General features: G+C 38.7%; 1 protein-coding gene across 1 annotated transcript in view; it reads left to right on the forward strand.

Annotated features, from left to right (window-relative positions):
- Positions 1-14529, forward strand: part of Myom1 (myomesin 1) — a 132295-nt gene that overhangs the window by 76261 nt on the left and 41505 nt on the right. The window contains exons 20-22 of the mRNA XM_042675326.1: positions 3149-3275; positions 6431-6615; positions 8904-9018. Coding sequence (XP_042531260.1) covers positions 3149-3275; positions 6431-6615; positions 8904-9018 — 427 coding nt within the window. The remainder of the gene's footprint in view (positions 1-3148; positions 3276-6430; positions 6616-8903; positions 9019-14529) is intronic.

Genomic DNA, 14529 nt, shown 5'->3' on the forward strand with positions numbered 1-14529 from the left:
CAGGGTCTGGGCACTGTCCCCAAGCTTCTTTTGCTCAAGGCTAGCACTCTAGCTCTTGAGCCACAGCATCACTTCCAGCTTTGTTGTTGTTGTTGTTGTTGTTTCCATATGTGATACTAAGGAATCCAACCCAGGGCTTCTGCATGCTAGGCAAGCACTCTACCACTAAGCCATATTCCCAGCCCTATTTTGTCCATTTCTATATTTTCCTTTCCTTTCCTTTTCTTTTACTTAGAGTTAGAATCTCACTACTTATGATTCTCCTGCTACTGCCTTCCCTATACAGGAAAAGAGGTGTATACCACAATGCCTGGTCTGATACCCTCTTTATAATATGCCAATTCAAGTGAGGTTTCCCCCCTATTTTCCTTCTTTCCTTCCTTCTTTCCTTCCTTCTTCCCTCCCTCCCTCCCTCCCTCTTTTCCTCCCTCCCTCCTTCCCTTTCTCTCTCTTTCTTTTCTTTCTTTCTTCCTTCCTTCCTTCCTTCCCTCCTTTCTTTCTTTCTTTCTTTTTGTGCTCATCTTGGGGCTTGAACTGAAGACCTGGTCACTGTCTCTGAGCTTCTTTTGCTCAAGGCTAGGCCTCTACCACTAAAGCCATAGCACCACTTCTGCTTTTTCTGTGATTAATTGGAGATAAGAGTCTCACGAGACTGTCTTCCCTAGGCTGGCTTCAAACTGCAAACCTCAAATTTTGGCCTCATGAGTAGCTAGGATTACAGGCGTGAGGCATCGGCATACAGCTGGTTTTTACAGATTTTTCTTTTAAACCAATCATTTTATTTTGTCCTTTATATTTTTCTGTTAGATGTTTTACCTTCTGTTCTTTCTTGAGTACTACTGAATAGTTTTTTTTATAAAAATCATTCCATTTCCACCTATACTAGCTTACAGGGTACAGATTATAGGGGGTTGGTTTGTTTGGTTTCGTGGCTGAACAGATTTAAAATCTGTTAGGTTACTTCCATTGTTTTCCTTGTTTCAGAAATATAAAGGCCTGGGTCTGGGAAGGTGGCTCAGTGGTAGAGCGCTTGCCTTGCATGCATGGGTTCGATTCCCCAGCACCACATAAGCAAAAAGAAAAAAGCTGGAAGTGGCGCTGTGGCTAAAGAGCTGAGGAACAGCGCCCAGGCCCAGAGTTCAGGCCCCATGACCGGACCCCCCCCCCAAAAAAAAAGAAATATAAAGGCCTTAAAATACTTTATTTACTTTCTACTCAATTTATAGTCTCTTGGATGTGTGTCTTATATCCTTTTTAAAAAAAAAATTGTAACTACTTTCTTTTAGGGATATTTGTTTAGATTTACCTAAATATTTCCCATTTTATTTGCTTTCATTTCTTCACTTTTGACCTTCATCTAAAATTGTTTTCCTTTGCCCTAAATAAATATTCGAGAATTTCCTTTACAGAGGGTACTCAGAGGGCAAACTGTTCATTTTTGCTTATCTGAAAATAACTTTATATTTATTTGTTCTCCACAAAATACTTTTTTCTGGGCAAAACTTTCCACAATGGTAGTTATTTTATCTTTGTGCTTTGAAGATGTAATTGAATTATCTTCTGGCTTATTTCATTGATGTATCAACTCAGTCTGTTTGCTCATTTGCGGGTAATTGTCCATTTTTTTTAGACAGCTCTTAATATGCTTATTTTATATTTGGTGGGCTGCTGTTATATCTGTCTAGATATTTGTATTTTTAAAAAAATTTGCCTAGAAATTTGGTGGGAGGAGACAATTTTTAATTTGTGCTTTTGAGCTTCTCAAGATTTCTTCAGAAAATTCTTTTATTTTCTAAAATATTGTTGAGGGCTGGGAAGGTGGCTCAGTGGTAGAGCGCTTGCCTTGCATGCCTGAGGCCCTGGGTTCGATTCCTCAGCACCACATAAGAAAAAAGAAAAAAGCCAGAAGTGGCGCTGTGGCTCAAGTGGTAGAGTGCTAGCCTTGAGCTGAAGAGCTGAGGGACAGTGCCCAGGCCCAGAGTTCAGGCCCCACGACTGGACCCTCCCAAAAAAATTAAAAAAAGTAAAATATTGCTGCAACCAAATTTCTCTGTCTTTATTTCTTCACATTTGTACAAACATTTGAGTGACTTCCTCAGTCTCTTTTCCATGCCTACTTGCTATTCTTCTCTCTTTCCCATCTTGGGTCTTCTTGCACTATGGCCAGTTCACAAATTTTCTACCAGTTTACAAATTCTCTTTTGTGTTTGCTTTTCTGTAAAACATATCCATTTTTTACTTAATTCACTTTCCTTAAAAATGTCATGTAGCCTCACAACAACACAATCTTCACTGAGATATAGAAAATAGGTCACACAGTGAAAAACAGAAACAGTGTAAAAATTTCAATATTGTAAATTCATTCTTCATTCAAACACAGACCAGTTACTCACAGATACATAAAAATTACCACAAGTGTTGTGGTTTAAAGCAGCCTACTTTTTCTAGTCACAGTGTCCAGGAGAAAGGAAGCAAGGAATGGCTTTGCTAGGTCCTCTCCTGGGATCTGACACAGATGGCATGTGGTGTTCACTGGCTGCATTCTCATCCATAGGTGGGAGTGTCCCTTCCAAGCACCCACAGGTTGCTGACAAAATTCAGTTCTTTGTAGCTGTAGGCCTGCTGTTCTTCAAATGCAAGTGGCTGGACAGTTAACAAGTGGCATTTTCGGCTGCAAGGCCACCAGGACAGTGTTTTTCTTCAGGAAGGGCCCAGGCCCCATTTCAAGAGTTCACTGGTTATGTCAAAGCTCATTCAGGATTGAACTAAGGCCTCATGCATCCTAGACAAGTATTGTACCACTGAGCCTCTTCCTTAACTCTTCCTTTTGATCAACCCCCTATCAACTAATTAAAAACCACAATTATATCTGTAATATTCCTTTTCTTTTGCCATGTGATGTAGCATAGTGACAAACTGACATTCCAATACTTTTGCCATGTTCTTTGGGCTCTAAGCAAGTCATGGGTTTACCTTTACTCTAGGGAGGTGACTATACCTTACACAAGCAGTGAATAAGTAGAATGTAAAATAACCAGAGTAAAACAAGGTCACCTTAGAGTAGGTTTGACATAGTCAATACAATGTTAAACCACTAGAAAGCATGGTTCTGAAGCATTCATCACCTGTGATCTTGTTAATGTTGCAGATTAGCGAATTGAAGGAGAACACGGTTTATCAGTTCCAAGTGGCGGCCATGAACATTGCAGGGTTGGGGGCACCCTCTGCAGTCAGTGAATGCTTCAAGTGTGAAGAGTGGACCATTGCTGTTCCAGGTAACCCATAGAAACTGTGGAAACCATGTCTCAGTATTGTGCTTGGGTTTTCTCCTAGCAGAGCCTACAGCTTAACTCAATTGAAGTATTAAATAGATAATATTGAAGACAACAGAGTTCCCTTGGTCCATCATACTTACCTAAATTTTTTTTTTTTTTTTTTGGTCCGGTCATGGGGCCTGAACTCTGGGCCTGGGCACTGTCCCTCAGCTCTTCAGCTCAAGGCTAGAGCTCTACGGCTTGAGCCACAGCACCACTTCCGGCTTTTTTCTTTTTGCTTATGTGGTGCTGAGGAATCGAACCCAGGGCCTCAGGCATGCAAGGCAAGCACTCTACCACTGAGCCACCTTCCCAGCCCCTAAAATTTTTTATGATACTACTATAATATACATTGCAATATAAAACTAACATAGTGTGTTCCAAATAATTCCCAGAGTTGCCTTTGCTCAGAATCTGTTAGAGTTGGATTGACTGAAGCACACAATTTGATTGTCAAATGAGTCTTTAAAGGGAGTTCCAGTCTTTGATTTTGCATCTTAAAGACTATTAAAGGCATCCAATTCATGTTCTACTGCAAAATTTTAAAAAATGTCTTAACATACGTCATGGTTATTCATTCTCCCACTGCCCTGAAGTCTTATTTATCAAATCTCTCTTAGCCTGTGACTACTCCTTGGTATCTGTCCTCTACCCTCTTTCCAGCTTTTCATTATATTACCTTGGTAGATACATCATAACAGCCTAGGATGTAAGTCTGGCCTCTCTCCATTTCCCTCCCTCTTTTTTATTACCCTCCCCCCCTGTGTTTCTGTCTCTCTCTGTGTCTCTCTCTGTGTCTCTGTCTCTGTCTCTGTCTCTCTGTCTCTCCCCCCGCCCTGAAGTTGTCATGGAAATTGTTAGGGAGACAAAGAAGAAAATAGAAAATAGGCAGACAATCTTACCTAGGCTTAACACCTCTTTCAGAGTTGTAAAACTGAGTAAATGTAAATCTTGAATACAAATTTTTTAAGTAGTTAAGATTCAAACCAGCATTTCCACTGTCTGTAGGAAATGATTTTACTTTGCTTCTGATAGGACTGACTCTGAGACCCAACTTCTTTCCACATTATAGGATGACTAAGTGCTTCCTCCTCGTTTTATATTTAGCTTATCTAACAACTGCCATAGCACCACCATAGACATAAGTTTCCTAGGCCTAGGCTACTCTACAAAATCCTGGGTAGACAGCAGTCTTGATCCCCATGCTACCCCTTCTCTACTTGAAACCCTACACACTTGAAAAACCACTATGTTACCTTCACTCAGAGAATACTGACTTGCATTGCTTCTCTGCAAAGCATGAATAAAAACAAGATAGGTGTGGTTCAAGTGGTAGAGCAAGTGCTTGTACTTGCTAGGCAAGTGCAAGGCCATAAGTTCAAACCCCAGTGCCACCAACAATAAATAACAAGAGAACTGAGGATTCAAGAGTTCATTCAACTTCATAAATACGAAGGGGCCAGTAGGTGTTTCTTACATTCTTTCTTGCCAATTGAACAAAAGATTGCTTTCAAATTTTTGTAATTCCTGAATAAAGTTAAATGAGAGTGATTGAAGACTTAGACTTTCTGAGCAGATTTGTAGAAAGTATTGTAATAGGAAGTGATGTTGTTACCAAAGAAAGTTGCAAAAGTGAATGCTCAAGAGAAGAAATGAATAACCACCTAGCCTCTCAGACTCATCTTTGATTTGCTGAGTAGGTTTGGGCCAGCCATGTGTGAAGAGAGCTCTTATAGAAGAGAAAAGGAACAATGTTTTGTTTCCATTGCATTGTACACATGAAAAAACTGAATTCAGCTTAAATGACACATGGAATGCCTCACAAGTATAAATAGCAAACTAGGAACTGTACGTGAAATCTTCTTTTCCTGTACAAAGGGCCTAGTTCCTCCTCTGTAAATAGAGCCAATGTTGTCTGTTTGGTTGCCTCACTGAGTTTTAAGGACACAAGATCATGGTCATTGGGCAAACAGAACATGCCACACCAGGGTCAGTTTTGGCAATAATATTTAAGCATATTTAAATACAAGACATCAGAAGATGAGAATGACGCATATATGAAATTGTTAAGTCAAGGTTAATGGTGAAACAAATATTGAACTAGCAATTGCAAAATTTTAAAATGCAGAATAATCAAGTCTGTGTTTGTAGTTGCTTTAGGCAGATGTGAGTCACTTCAGGTGATTTTGATTGTTGGTTAAAAGTTGTTATTTGAAAAGAAGAAAAAAATAATGCCACCTGAATAAGCAACTAATAGTCCTACAAAGACACAGGTGATCACATAATAAGTTAGGCTATCCCAAGAATTCAGAGAGAATACACACAGGGCCCATCCTGACATTCTCCCTTTTGAAAGCTATCAACATACTTGGCTCCTGGGAACTTCTTATTAATTTTCCTAGGGATGATTGAGATCACTGAATATAAAACACTTGGTAGTATTTAGTACAAATTCAGAGCCCATGAGATCACTATATATATTTTTTGGCAAAAGTTTTTCATAAACTGTAAGCTTTCATTCATACTTTTTTTTTTTTTACTCATTTTGGGAATGTAGAAAAAAAAATTTCCCTCCAAGTGGAAGTTACTTCTTTTTCCTTTGAAAGAATGATTTCATCAATTATATTCTTGCTCTCTATATTTGTATGCCAACAAATAGAGTTTCTGTCTTCAAACTATTACACAGTGACACTCTCACTCAAAAATATATTTAAACAGCTGAGGGAAGATGATGAACACGTGCCTCAGAATGGCTGAGGGAGTTTTAATCCAGTTCCAAGAACCTTGATGTGCCCAACTGCCCTCCCACCCCCACATGAGAAGACCTAGTAAGTTGAAACACAGCAGGTGTGAAAACTGGATGAGAAATACCGCCAACATACTTCCTTTCATGAGAAGCTAGATTTTTTTTAAAGCACCAGCATCAGATGCAGATGTTAAGATCCTTAAATGTGGCTATAAATTTGTTTTCTTATCTACATCATGACTTCAATTAGTTAACTTTTCACATCTCTCTGTTTCTGCTTCTGTCATCTGTCTCTGTCTCTGCCTGTCTATCTTTCTGTCTCTGTATCCCTCTGTCTTTCTGTCTCATTTCTTTTTCTGTCTCTCTCTAGGACCACCACATAGTCTTAAATACAGTGAAGTCAGGAAGAACTCCCTGGTTCTCCAGTGGAAGCCTCCAGTCTACTCTGGGCGGACTCCAGTCACTGGTTACTTTGTAGACTTGAAGGAAACCAGTGCCAAAGATGACCAATGGCGAGGACTCAATAAAGCAGCCATTCAAAACAAATACCTGAAGGTAGGAGGATGCTCAGATTTAGAGCTTGCTTTCCTCCTCTTAAAAGGAAAAATGAACTGGAGTTGTGCTCAAATGGTGGAGCAGCACAAAGCAAGCAAGCCCAGCAAGCAATATTGGGGGGGGGGGGATGCTGTACTAATATTAACATTAAAGTTGGCAAGAAAAGAGTTTCCCTGCTTGGTCTGTTTAATGTATTTGCTCCTGGTAAGGTTCCATTGGTAGTGGAACTTTTTTGGTGCTTGAAACAATTCAGAGATTTTTCACCTAAATTCCTTATTCAAGTCTGGAAAACATCCACTAGCTCCTTCACCTTCCTTCTTTCCTGCTTTGTTTCCCTCATAGTCTTAAAAGTACCTGCTTGTTACTGTCCTTCAGACATGACCCTGTTTCCATTTGTACCCCAAATTGTTTCTGAAGGTGGCCTTTTACTTGAGGATGCTGTTGTTATAGAGGTTGAATCCATATGTCTTTAACTGTGGCTTCCTTTAAATCCTAACATACCCTGTCGCAGTTCACATGTTTCCTCATGCTTGCTGTGCTCGGCATCAGTGGGATGGGTTTCCTGGACTCTTGACCTGAACCTCACCTGGAACCATGTCACTGCCCTCTGGATTCCCCTAGAACTGAACCAGTGCCTGCCTCTGACCCCAAAGGCTCTTGTACTAAAGCCTATAGGGAAATCTCCAAAGATTGTTGTCCCCTGTTGTTGACAGAGCAGCTGAAGGTCCCAGGTCCACTGAAGGACCTCAGAAAGTATTGCGGAAAGATCACCTCAATAAAGTGAGGCGTGACTTCACTGCAGTCATTCAGAAAGTTGCACACGGCATTCACAAAGAAAGAATTCAACCCCACATAATCCTTTTACATTGACAAGTATAGCCTGGTGAGCCAAAGTGATGAGAAGGGAGTAATTGGAAGGGTGGGAGCCATAGATTGAGAGGCAAAAGAAAGCAATTCCTTTTGAAAGTGTAGGAAGGAAAGCAATCCAAGGTAAGCAGAGTAGATATCCATAGACTGTGTGTATTTGTGGCACTGGTGAGACCATTGGCCTTTGTCCTCTGGGCAATGGGAGAAAGGAAGTGTGTGCCTGTCATGCCGGTGACTAGGCACTAGAATGCAGATTTTCTTCCTGTGTTATGGAAATCTGACTCAGCCACGCATCACCTGTGTGGTAGGTGTAGGTGTGTCAGTCACCTGATAATCAGTTCATTCTTATCACAACAAGGAAATATTTCTGTTCCCTTTTTGAAATCAACATTTCACTGGTATTATTTCTAAACAAAATCTGAAATATATAAAATCTTAAGCATTTAGCTTGTGGCTAAGTTCAAGTTCACTTACAGATGGAAATGCATTAAAAAAAATCTATTTGTTGTAGTGAAAGGCATTACTACAGAAATATACATTGTCACCAACACAATATAACCAAATAGGTTAAAAACCTAACAGCTTACTGCATAGTTGGTTTGAATGCTTGTTCATAAAAAGCTTTAGTTAATTGAATGAAGTATTCTAGCACTGTGTGATTTAATTCAGATCTTGGATATATTTCCATCACAGCCTTAGGAGAAGAATTATGCCCTGTATGTGTAACAAAATTCCTTTCATATGTGTGTTTGTGACAACAAATGAAATTGAAGTAGGTTCTTCACAATTTATTTTTGGTGGTACTAGTTATTGAACCCAGGGCTTTGCTTGCTAGGCAAGTGCTTTACAATTTGAGGTATACTCCTAGCCTAACAGAAAATATCTTGAGGATTAAAAACTTGAGGATGTAGAGTTTTAATACACTTTGATTATTTGCCAAATGACTTAAATTCTCAAGTATGTTAATATCTTGTCTAGGAAAATATAGTCATATTACAGGGACAATGTTTGTTTTGTTTGGGTGTCTTAGAATGGTTTTAATTCTCTCTTGCCAAGAATTTTATCTGAAATTATTCTTAGAATATCTCAAAAAGATCAAAAGGGCAAAGTGAACACTTTGTTTTTGCCTTTTTGACCAAAGAAACCAAAGAATAAGGTAGCTAATTTATTTTAAAAATGCCTACTCTATTTCTGATGTTGGAAGCCATTAAGGTATATAGACTATTCCTCTTCTTCTACTGACAACTGCTCCAGAGAGATAATAGTTTGCTTAAAGCCACCCAATTAGTCACAGAGAGAATCTACTCATAGCAAAAGTTCTATATCCTTGGTGCTATATGACTAATTGCTATTGCAGAGGAAGAACACATCTGCTTGAGTAACATACAACTCTCAATTGTTTCAACACCTAATTCTTCCAGGTGGAAGGCCTCAAGGAGGGCATCAGCTATGTTTTCCGTGTTCGAGCTATCAACCAGGCAGGTGTTGGGAAGCCTTCTGATCTTGCTGGCCCTGTTGTGGCAGAAACACGTCCAGGTGGGTGATTAATTTTTCGTTAAGGCTCCTTTCAGTCTGGTGAGGTAGCTCAGTGGTAGAGCACTGGCCTAACATGTACAGGACCTGGATTTGAATCTCAGCAGCAAAAAGAAAAAGATTTATCTGTGTAAGATACTGATGTAACATTTAGGCCACCTTTCAGTGCTTTCTTTGATTCTCAAAAGCATCAGTGTGTCATGTGAAGCACCTGGGAACAGGCATGAGTCAGGCTAGAAATGGTTCAGGAGCTGTTCAGATTCTGTTCCCCCCAAACAGGGAAATTCCAGGTCAAAACATGCTTTCTGGACCAACTCATCTAAGGATACATTCTGGGAAATATTTTTTATTATGTCCTAGCCAGTAAGTCCTAGAAGATATTTTCCAATCCCAGGGGCTGCAGGAATAGTTCATTTAGCAGGTTCAGTCCCTAAATAAATGTAGATATAGGTGATTACGGTCGTTAAGTTCAACCAGCGATTAGTCAACTTCCTATAAAGGGCCAGGTAGTAAATATTTTTAACTTTACAGCCATATGGTTCTTCTCACAGCTACTTAGCTTTGTTATGACATGAAAGCAACTATAGAAAAGACATAAGCCAACAAGCCTGGCTGTGTTCCAATAAAATACTTTATTATGTGCATGACACATGTATAAATACCATGAACTACACGTATTATAGAGTTGGAATTTTCCCGTATCTAGAAATATTTTTTCAGCTATTTAAAAATATAGAAACTATTCTTATCTTTTGGGCCAGACAGAAAGAGGTACAACTTCAGATTTAGCCTACAAACTACAGTTTACTGACCCATAACTAACAGTGCCTTCACTTGCTAGGTTCAAAAGATACTATGGTGGGACTGGAGAAGACAGTGCCTCTTTATCATAAGAACAAAGTTTGCAGTGTTCTTTGTCTATAGAGTTTCATATCAGTACGTAATAAAAAACTTTCAATCATTCAACCTGTATCATTTTTAAAGTGACACATTTTAGTTCATTGAAGTTACATCAAAGAAAGCACTAGAAACTACCGGTTATTTAAAAATTTACCTTTATTCTAGTCTAAGGAATTTTACCTTAATCTGTCCCTATTTTCAGAACTGAAATCAAGAACTAAAATAAATACCATGATCTCATTTATTTTTCTGATGAGTGAAATATAAACATAGGAAGCTCCTAATCTGGGAGGAACTGTCTGCCTTTAAATAAGGTAACACACGAAGGCATCAGGAACATCAGGACATATGCTGTGATAGAAATCAGACCCTTCCTTTGTTAACTGGTTGGATATTAAAGGGACCAAATGGACATGTGAGAAGACCCCATACATTTTCTGCCCTCATGAGAACATTTAGATTGCTATGAGTAAACTTGAATTGACTGAAGAAATACTAATTTCATATTTTCTCATCAGTAGCCAAGTCTGACCTTAACAAAGTAATCACAGGGGAATTTGGCCATCTGAGAAGGATCTCATAATTAATAATGTCCTTTTGAGTAAGAACTTTTTCTTCACTGGAATAAGGCACAAAAATCATTTTTGTGACCTTTCCATTCCTAGACTTTAATTCAAGCAACAGCTGCACGCACGGACACACTATATAGCACTGTTTTAACCAGTCCAACAACAACTGGCCCACAGAGATCCATCCCAGGCACACAAAATCAAAATGCCTCCCATGCTATATCACCATAACTCCAGTGCTATTTGGATTTGCCTTTTAGACAGCAGGCACCTTCATTCTTGCATGTATTTGTGAGGTGTGGTTGCATGCCATGTGCTGAGTGCATGCTGGGAATGATGTGGCATCAATCCCACACACTGGCTTTACCATCTATAGGAAACGCCAGGGCTTACAACATCATGAGAGCTAGAACAGGTGTTCATGAACAGTCTCCATAGCCAAATAGTCTATAAACTAGGCATCAAGGCTGCAAGTTTGAGTAAAAACTGAAAACAAAAACCATTTAATCTAAAATTGCCCATATTTCTTTTTTTTTTTTTTTTTTTTGGTTATGTGGTGCTGAGGAGTCGAACCCAGGGCCTCATGCATGCAAGGCAAGCACTCTACCACTGAGCCACCTTCCCAGCCCATAAAATTGCCCATATTTCTTAATCTTATATAATATCAATATATTATTTTTACTCACTAATTGTATGTTAGAATCAAATAACAAGTTGAGCTGGGAGAGGCATGCTCTTTATTTCAAGATTTGGGGAATGAAACTTAGACCACTTTTTCAAAAAAGCACCTTCTTTGGAGCACATTGATAAAATTTCAGGGAGAAAATAAAGTTTATCATGTAACAGAATACCACAGATTCTAACAAGATGTGTCAAGTGTAACTGAATTCAATTGAAAGTTAACCCACTGAGGTTGGCAGGATCATTGGTTTTCTTTGAAATCAGCAAATACACAGCAGCCACTGCTACAAAGTCTAACTGTCTTTAGTAATGAGGATCCAGATAACAAAGGATACAGATAACAGTCTGTCATGCTTTCTCAAGTAATCCTTTACATGAATAGAGCTACAAATAGAATAAGCTGAGACATATTTAACATACATTTGCTGGTATGTAAAAAAGACATTCTTTCCTGGATTTTTGGTATTTTTAAGCCACATCTATGTTTGCATCAGGCCTACGATGGATATGGAGGCCAGTTGAGCCTGGATAAGTGTGAGACAAGAAAGAGACTTGACCAAGGTATGCAGGTGATCTGGAGGTCAGCAGGCTGGTGACACAGGTAACAGGTGTTCTTACTAGAGAAATAGAGTAGTGAGTGTGAGGATCAAGTGATGGAAAGAGAATCCAGATGCCAGGCAGGGTTCCCAGAAGAACTAGGTTAAAGACAGTTAAGCCTTGGTCACAAGGAGCAAGGCAGGTTAGGAAAATACATAACCAGAGGGCATAATGAGTTGGGATTAGGTTGACAACCTAGTGACCAAGGGCACAGTACAATCTCAGTGTCTAAAAATTGCTTGACCAAGAACCTGGTAAGGCTGAAAAGGCAAATATGTGCCCTAAGTTCTTGTGGTAAAGTCTTGAAGGATTCTGAAGCCAAATAGGCTAACAATAAGCTCAACTGGCTAATTTTGAAAACTGTACTCATATCAGTTTACTAACAGATATCCTTCATCTACTAGAAGAGCAGTTCTCAATGTGAGCTGTGCATTAGAATTGTGTCATGAACTTTGAAAATATTGATATTCTTTGTATTCCATATCAATGAAATCTGAATCTCTAGGGCTGAGCCTAGACGAATGTTTATTGTTGTTTGCTTAACTCCTTGGGTGATTACAATCTGAAGCCAGGCTTGAGGGGTATTATTTAGACTCTTCTCTTTTCTCATTAAGTGACTATTCTGTTTTGGCTAGTGAGTATGAGTCTGTTTTGCAGTCTCTGTATGTACACTTAACCCTAGGCATCTTGTAGTTCATGCCCAGGTTGTGATCGGTGAGTGGAAAAGATACATCCCATGGAGACTGATATAGGCACCAGAGTGATGAGTTAACCAACAGTCTTCATCATAAACGTACACCTGCTCTGTATTACATGTGACTGGCTGCAGTAATTCATTCACTTCTAGTTTATTTTGCCATTCCCTCTAGTTTTTTAAATATAATTTTGTTGTTATTGAATTGTTGTACAGAGGTGCTACCCATTCCATAACTCAAGTAATGAGTATGGTTCTTTGTGGACAATGTTACTTGTTCTTTTGCTTTCCCCCAGTTTTCCCCTCCTGTCCCTGCCCACAAGTTACATAGTTCACTTTTTACATATTTATATTGAATACACCCTTTAGTTTAAAAAAAAAATCCAGCTACGTGCTGGTAGCTCATTAGTGTAATCCTAGCTACTCAGGCGACTGAGATCTGGTCATGGTTTGAAGCCAGTCCGGGCAGAAAAGCTCATGAGTCTCTTATTTACAATTAAGCACCAAAAATGCTGGAAGTAGAGCTGTGATCAAGTGGAAGAGAACTATCCTCAAGTGAAAAAAGGTCCAGTACAGTGCCCAGGCCCTAAATTCAAGTCTCAGGACTGGCACACACATGTGCACGTGCACACAAGCACACACACATACACATACACACAATCCCAAATACACATGCTCATGAACACTCACACACACCATAGAAGACAACTAATAAAAGCTTGTAAAAGTGATTTATTTATGCTGTTGTGGAAGGCTTCAAACTATTTGAGGCAAAATTCTCTATCAGATTATGAAATGTATAGAGTCTATTAGGACTTTATGTCAGCTTTTAAATCTTATCTTTTGCTTTTTTTATTTCTCTTTCCATAATTTATATAAAAAGCATCTGAATGTTAAAGGCAAAAAATATGACACTGTAATGTAGATTGTATAATATATACAAATATAATATGCATGACAATAACAACAAAAATAAAAGATAAGAGATAAATTCCATCTTTTTGTAATCTTGAGTTTTGGTTTAGGTGTTTGTTTGTTTTGGGGGAGAGAGACATGTGGGATGAAATTAATTTTCAAGCATTTTATCTTTGGCTCACACCTAGTCCTCTTGTAGCATGGAGTTTCCTGGTCTGCACGAACTATGAAAATGCCCTTGGTATGCAATGAGGCCTCCCTCACTTCCCACACTAAGGATTTCTTTAGGACTGAGGAGCTGAGTAGAAACAACTCTTCTTAAATCCTTTTTTAGACTAAAATAATCTCTTTAATTTATACTACCCAAATTTCCTAATATGTCTACTGAATTCTTCAGTTTTGAACAGGTTCATAAGACTTTTTGTATTTGTTTGTTTGAAACTTGGTCCTCAGATCTCAGCCTCCTGAGTAATAAGGGTTATAGGAGTCCAATTCAAAAGACAGTCCATGGTAAATTTGTACTTTCTTTTCTAGTTCACTTTGTGGAAAAAGGGCCAACCTTTGACCTGTCAGAAAAATCACACTCCCTTCCTTGGTAGTAGACCTTGGTAGTGCTTCCTTCCTATTAAGTTGATCATACATTCCTTAGGTTTAGAGAATGTCTCTTTAGGTATTTGTCAGTGTTCAAACATACCTGACTAGCTCTGCTCTAGGCAAAACCTTTGTTAAACCCTGGAACATCCTAAAAAGGAAATGTAAGAAGGTTGTAGCTTTACTTTTCTCTCTGACCTGAATGAGTTAATCTCCACAAGGCATTGACTAGTGGATTGGGCTGAGGCATGTAACAAATGTTTTCATTGTTAATATATATGTGTGTGTGTGTGTGTGTGTGTGTATATATATATATATATATATATATATATGTAATTTATATGTCGAACTTATTTTTTATTTATTTTATTTCATTTTATTGTTTATCATCAAGGTGATATACAGATGGGTTATAGTTACATAAGCAAGATAATAAGTACATTTTTTGTCAAACTTGTTACACCTTCCCTCATTTTTCTCCTACTTTTCCTTCCCTTAACCACCCCCCAAGTTGTACAGATCATTTCCAACATACTGTCTTGTGTATTTTATGATGTTGGGCGTAGC

This window comes from Dipodomys spectabilis, unplaced genomic scaffold, assembly GCF_019054845.1.
Source record: "Dipodomys spectabilis isolate Male_0828 unplaced genomic scaffold, ASM1905484v1 ptg000024l, whole genome shotgun sequence".
NCBI lineage: Eukaryota > Metazoa > Chordata > Mammalia > Rodentia > Heteromyidae > Dipodomys > Dipodomys spectabilis.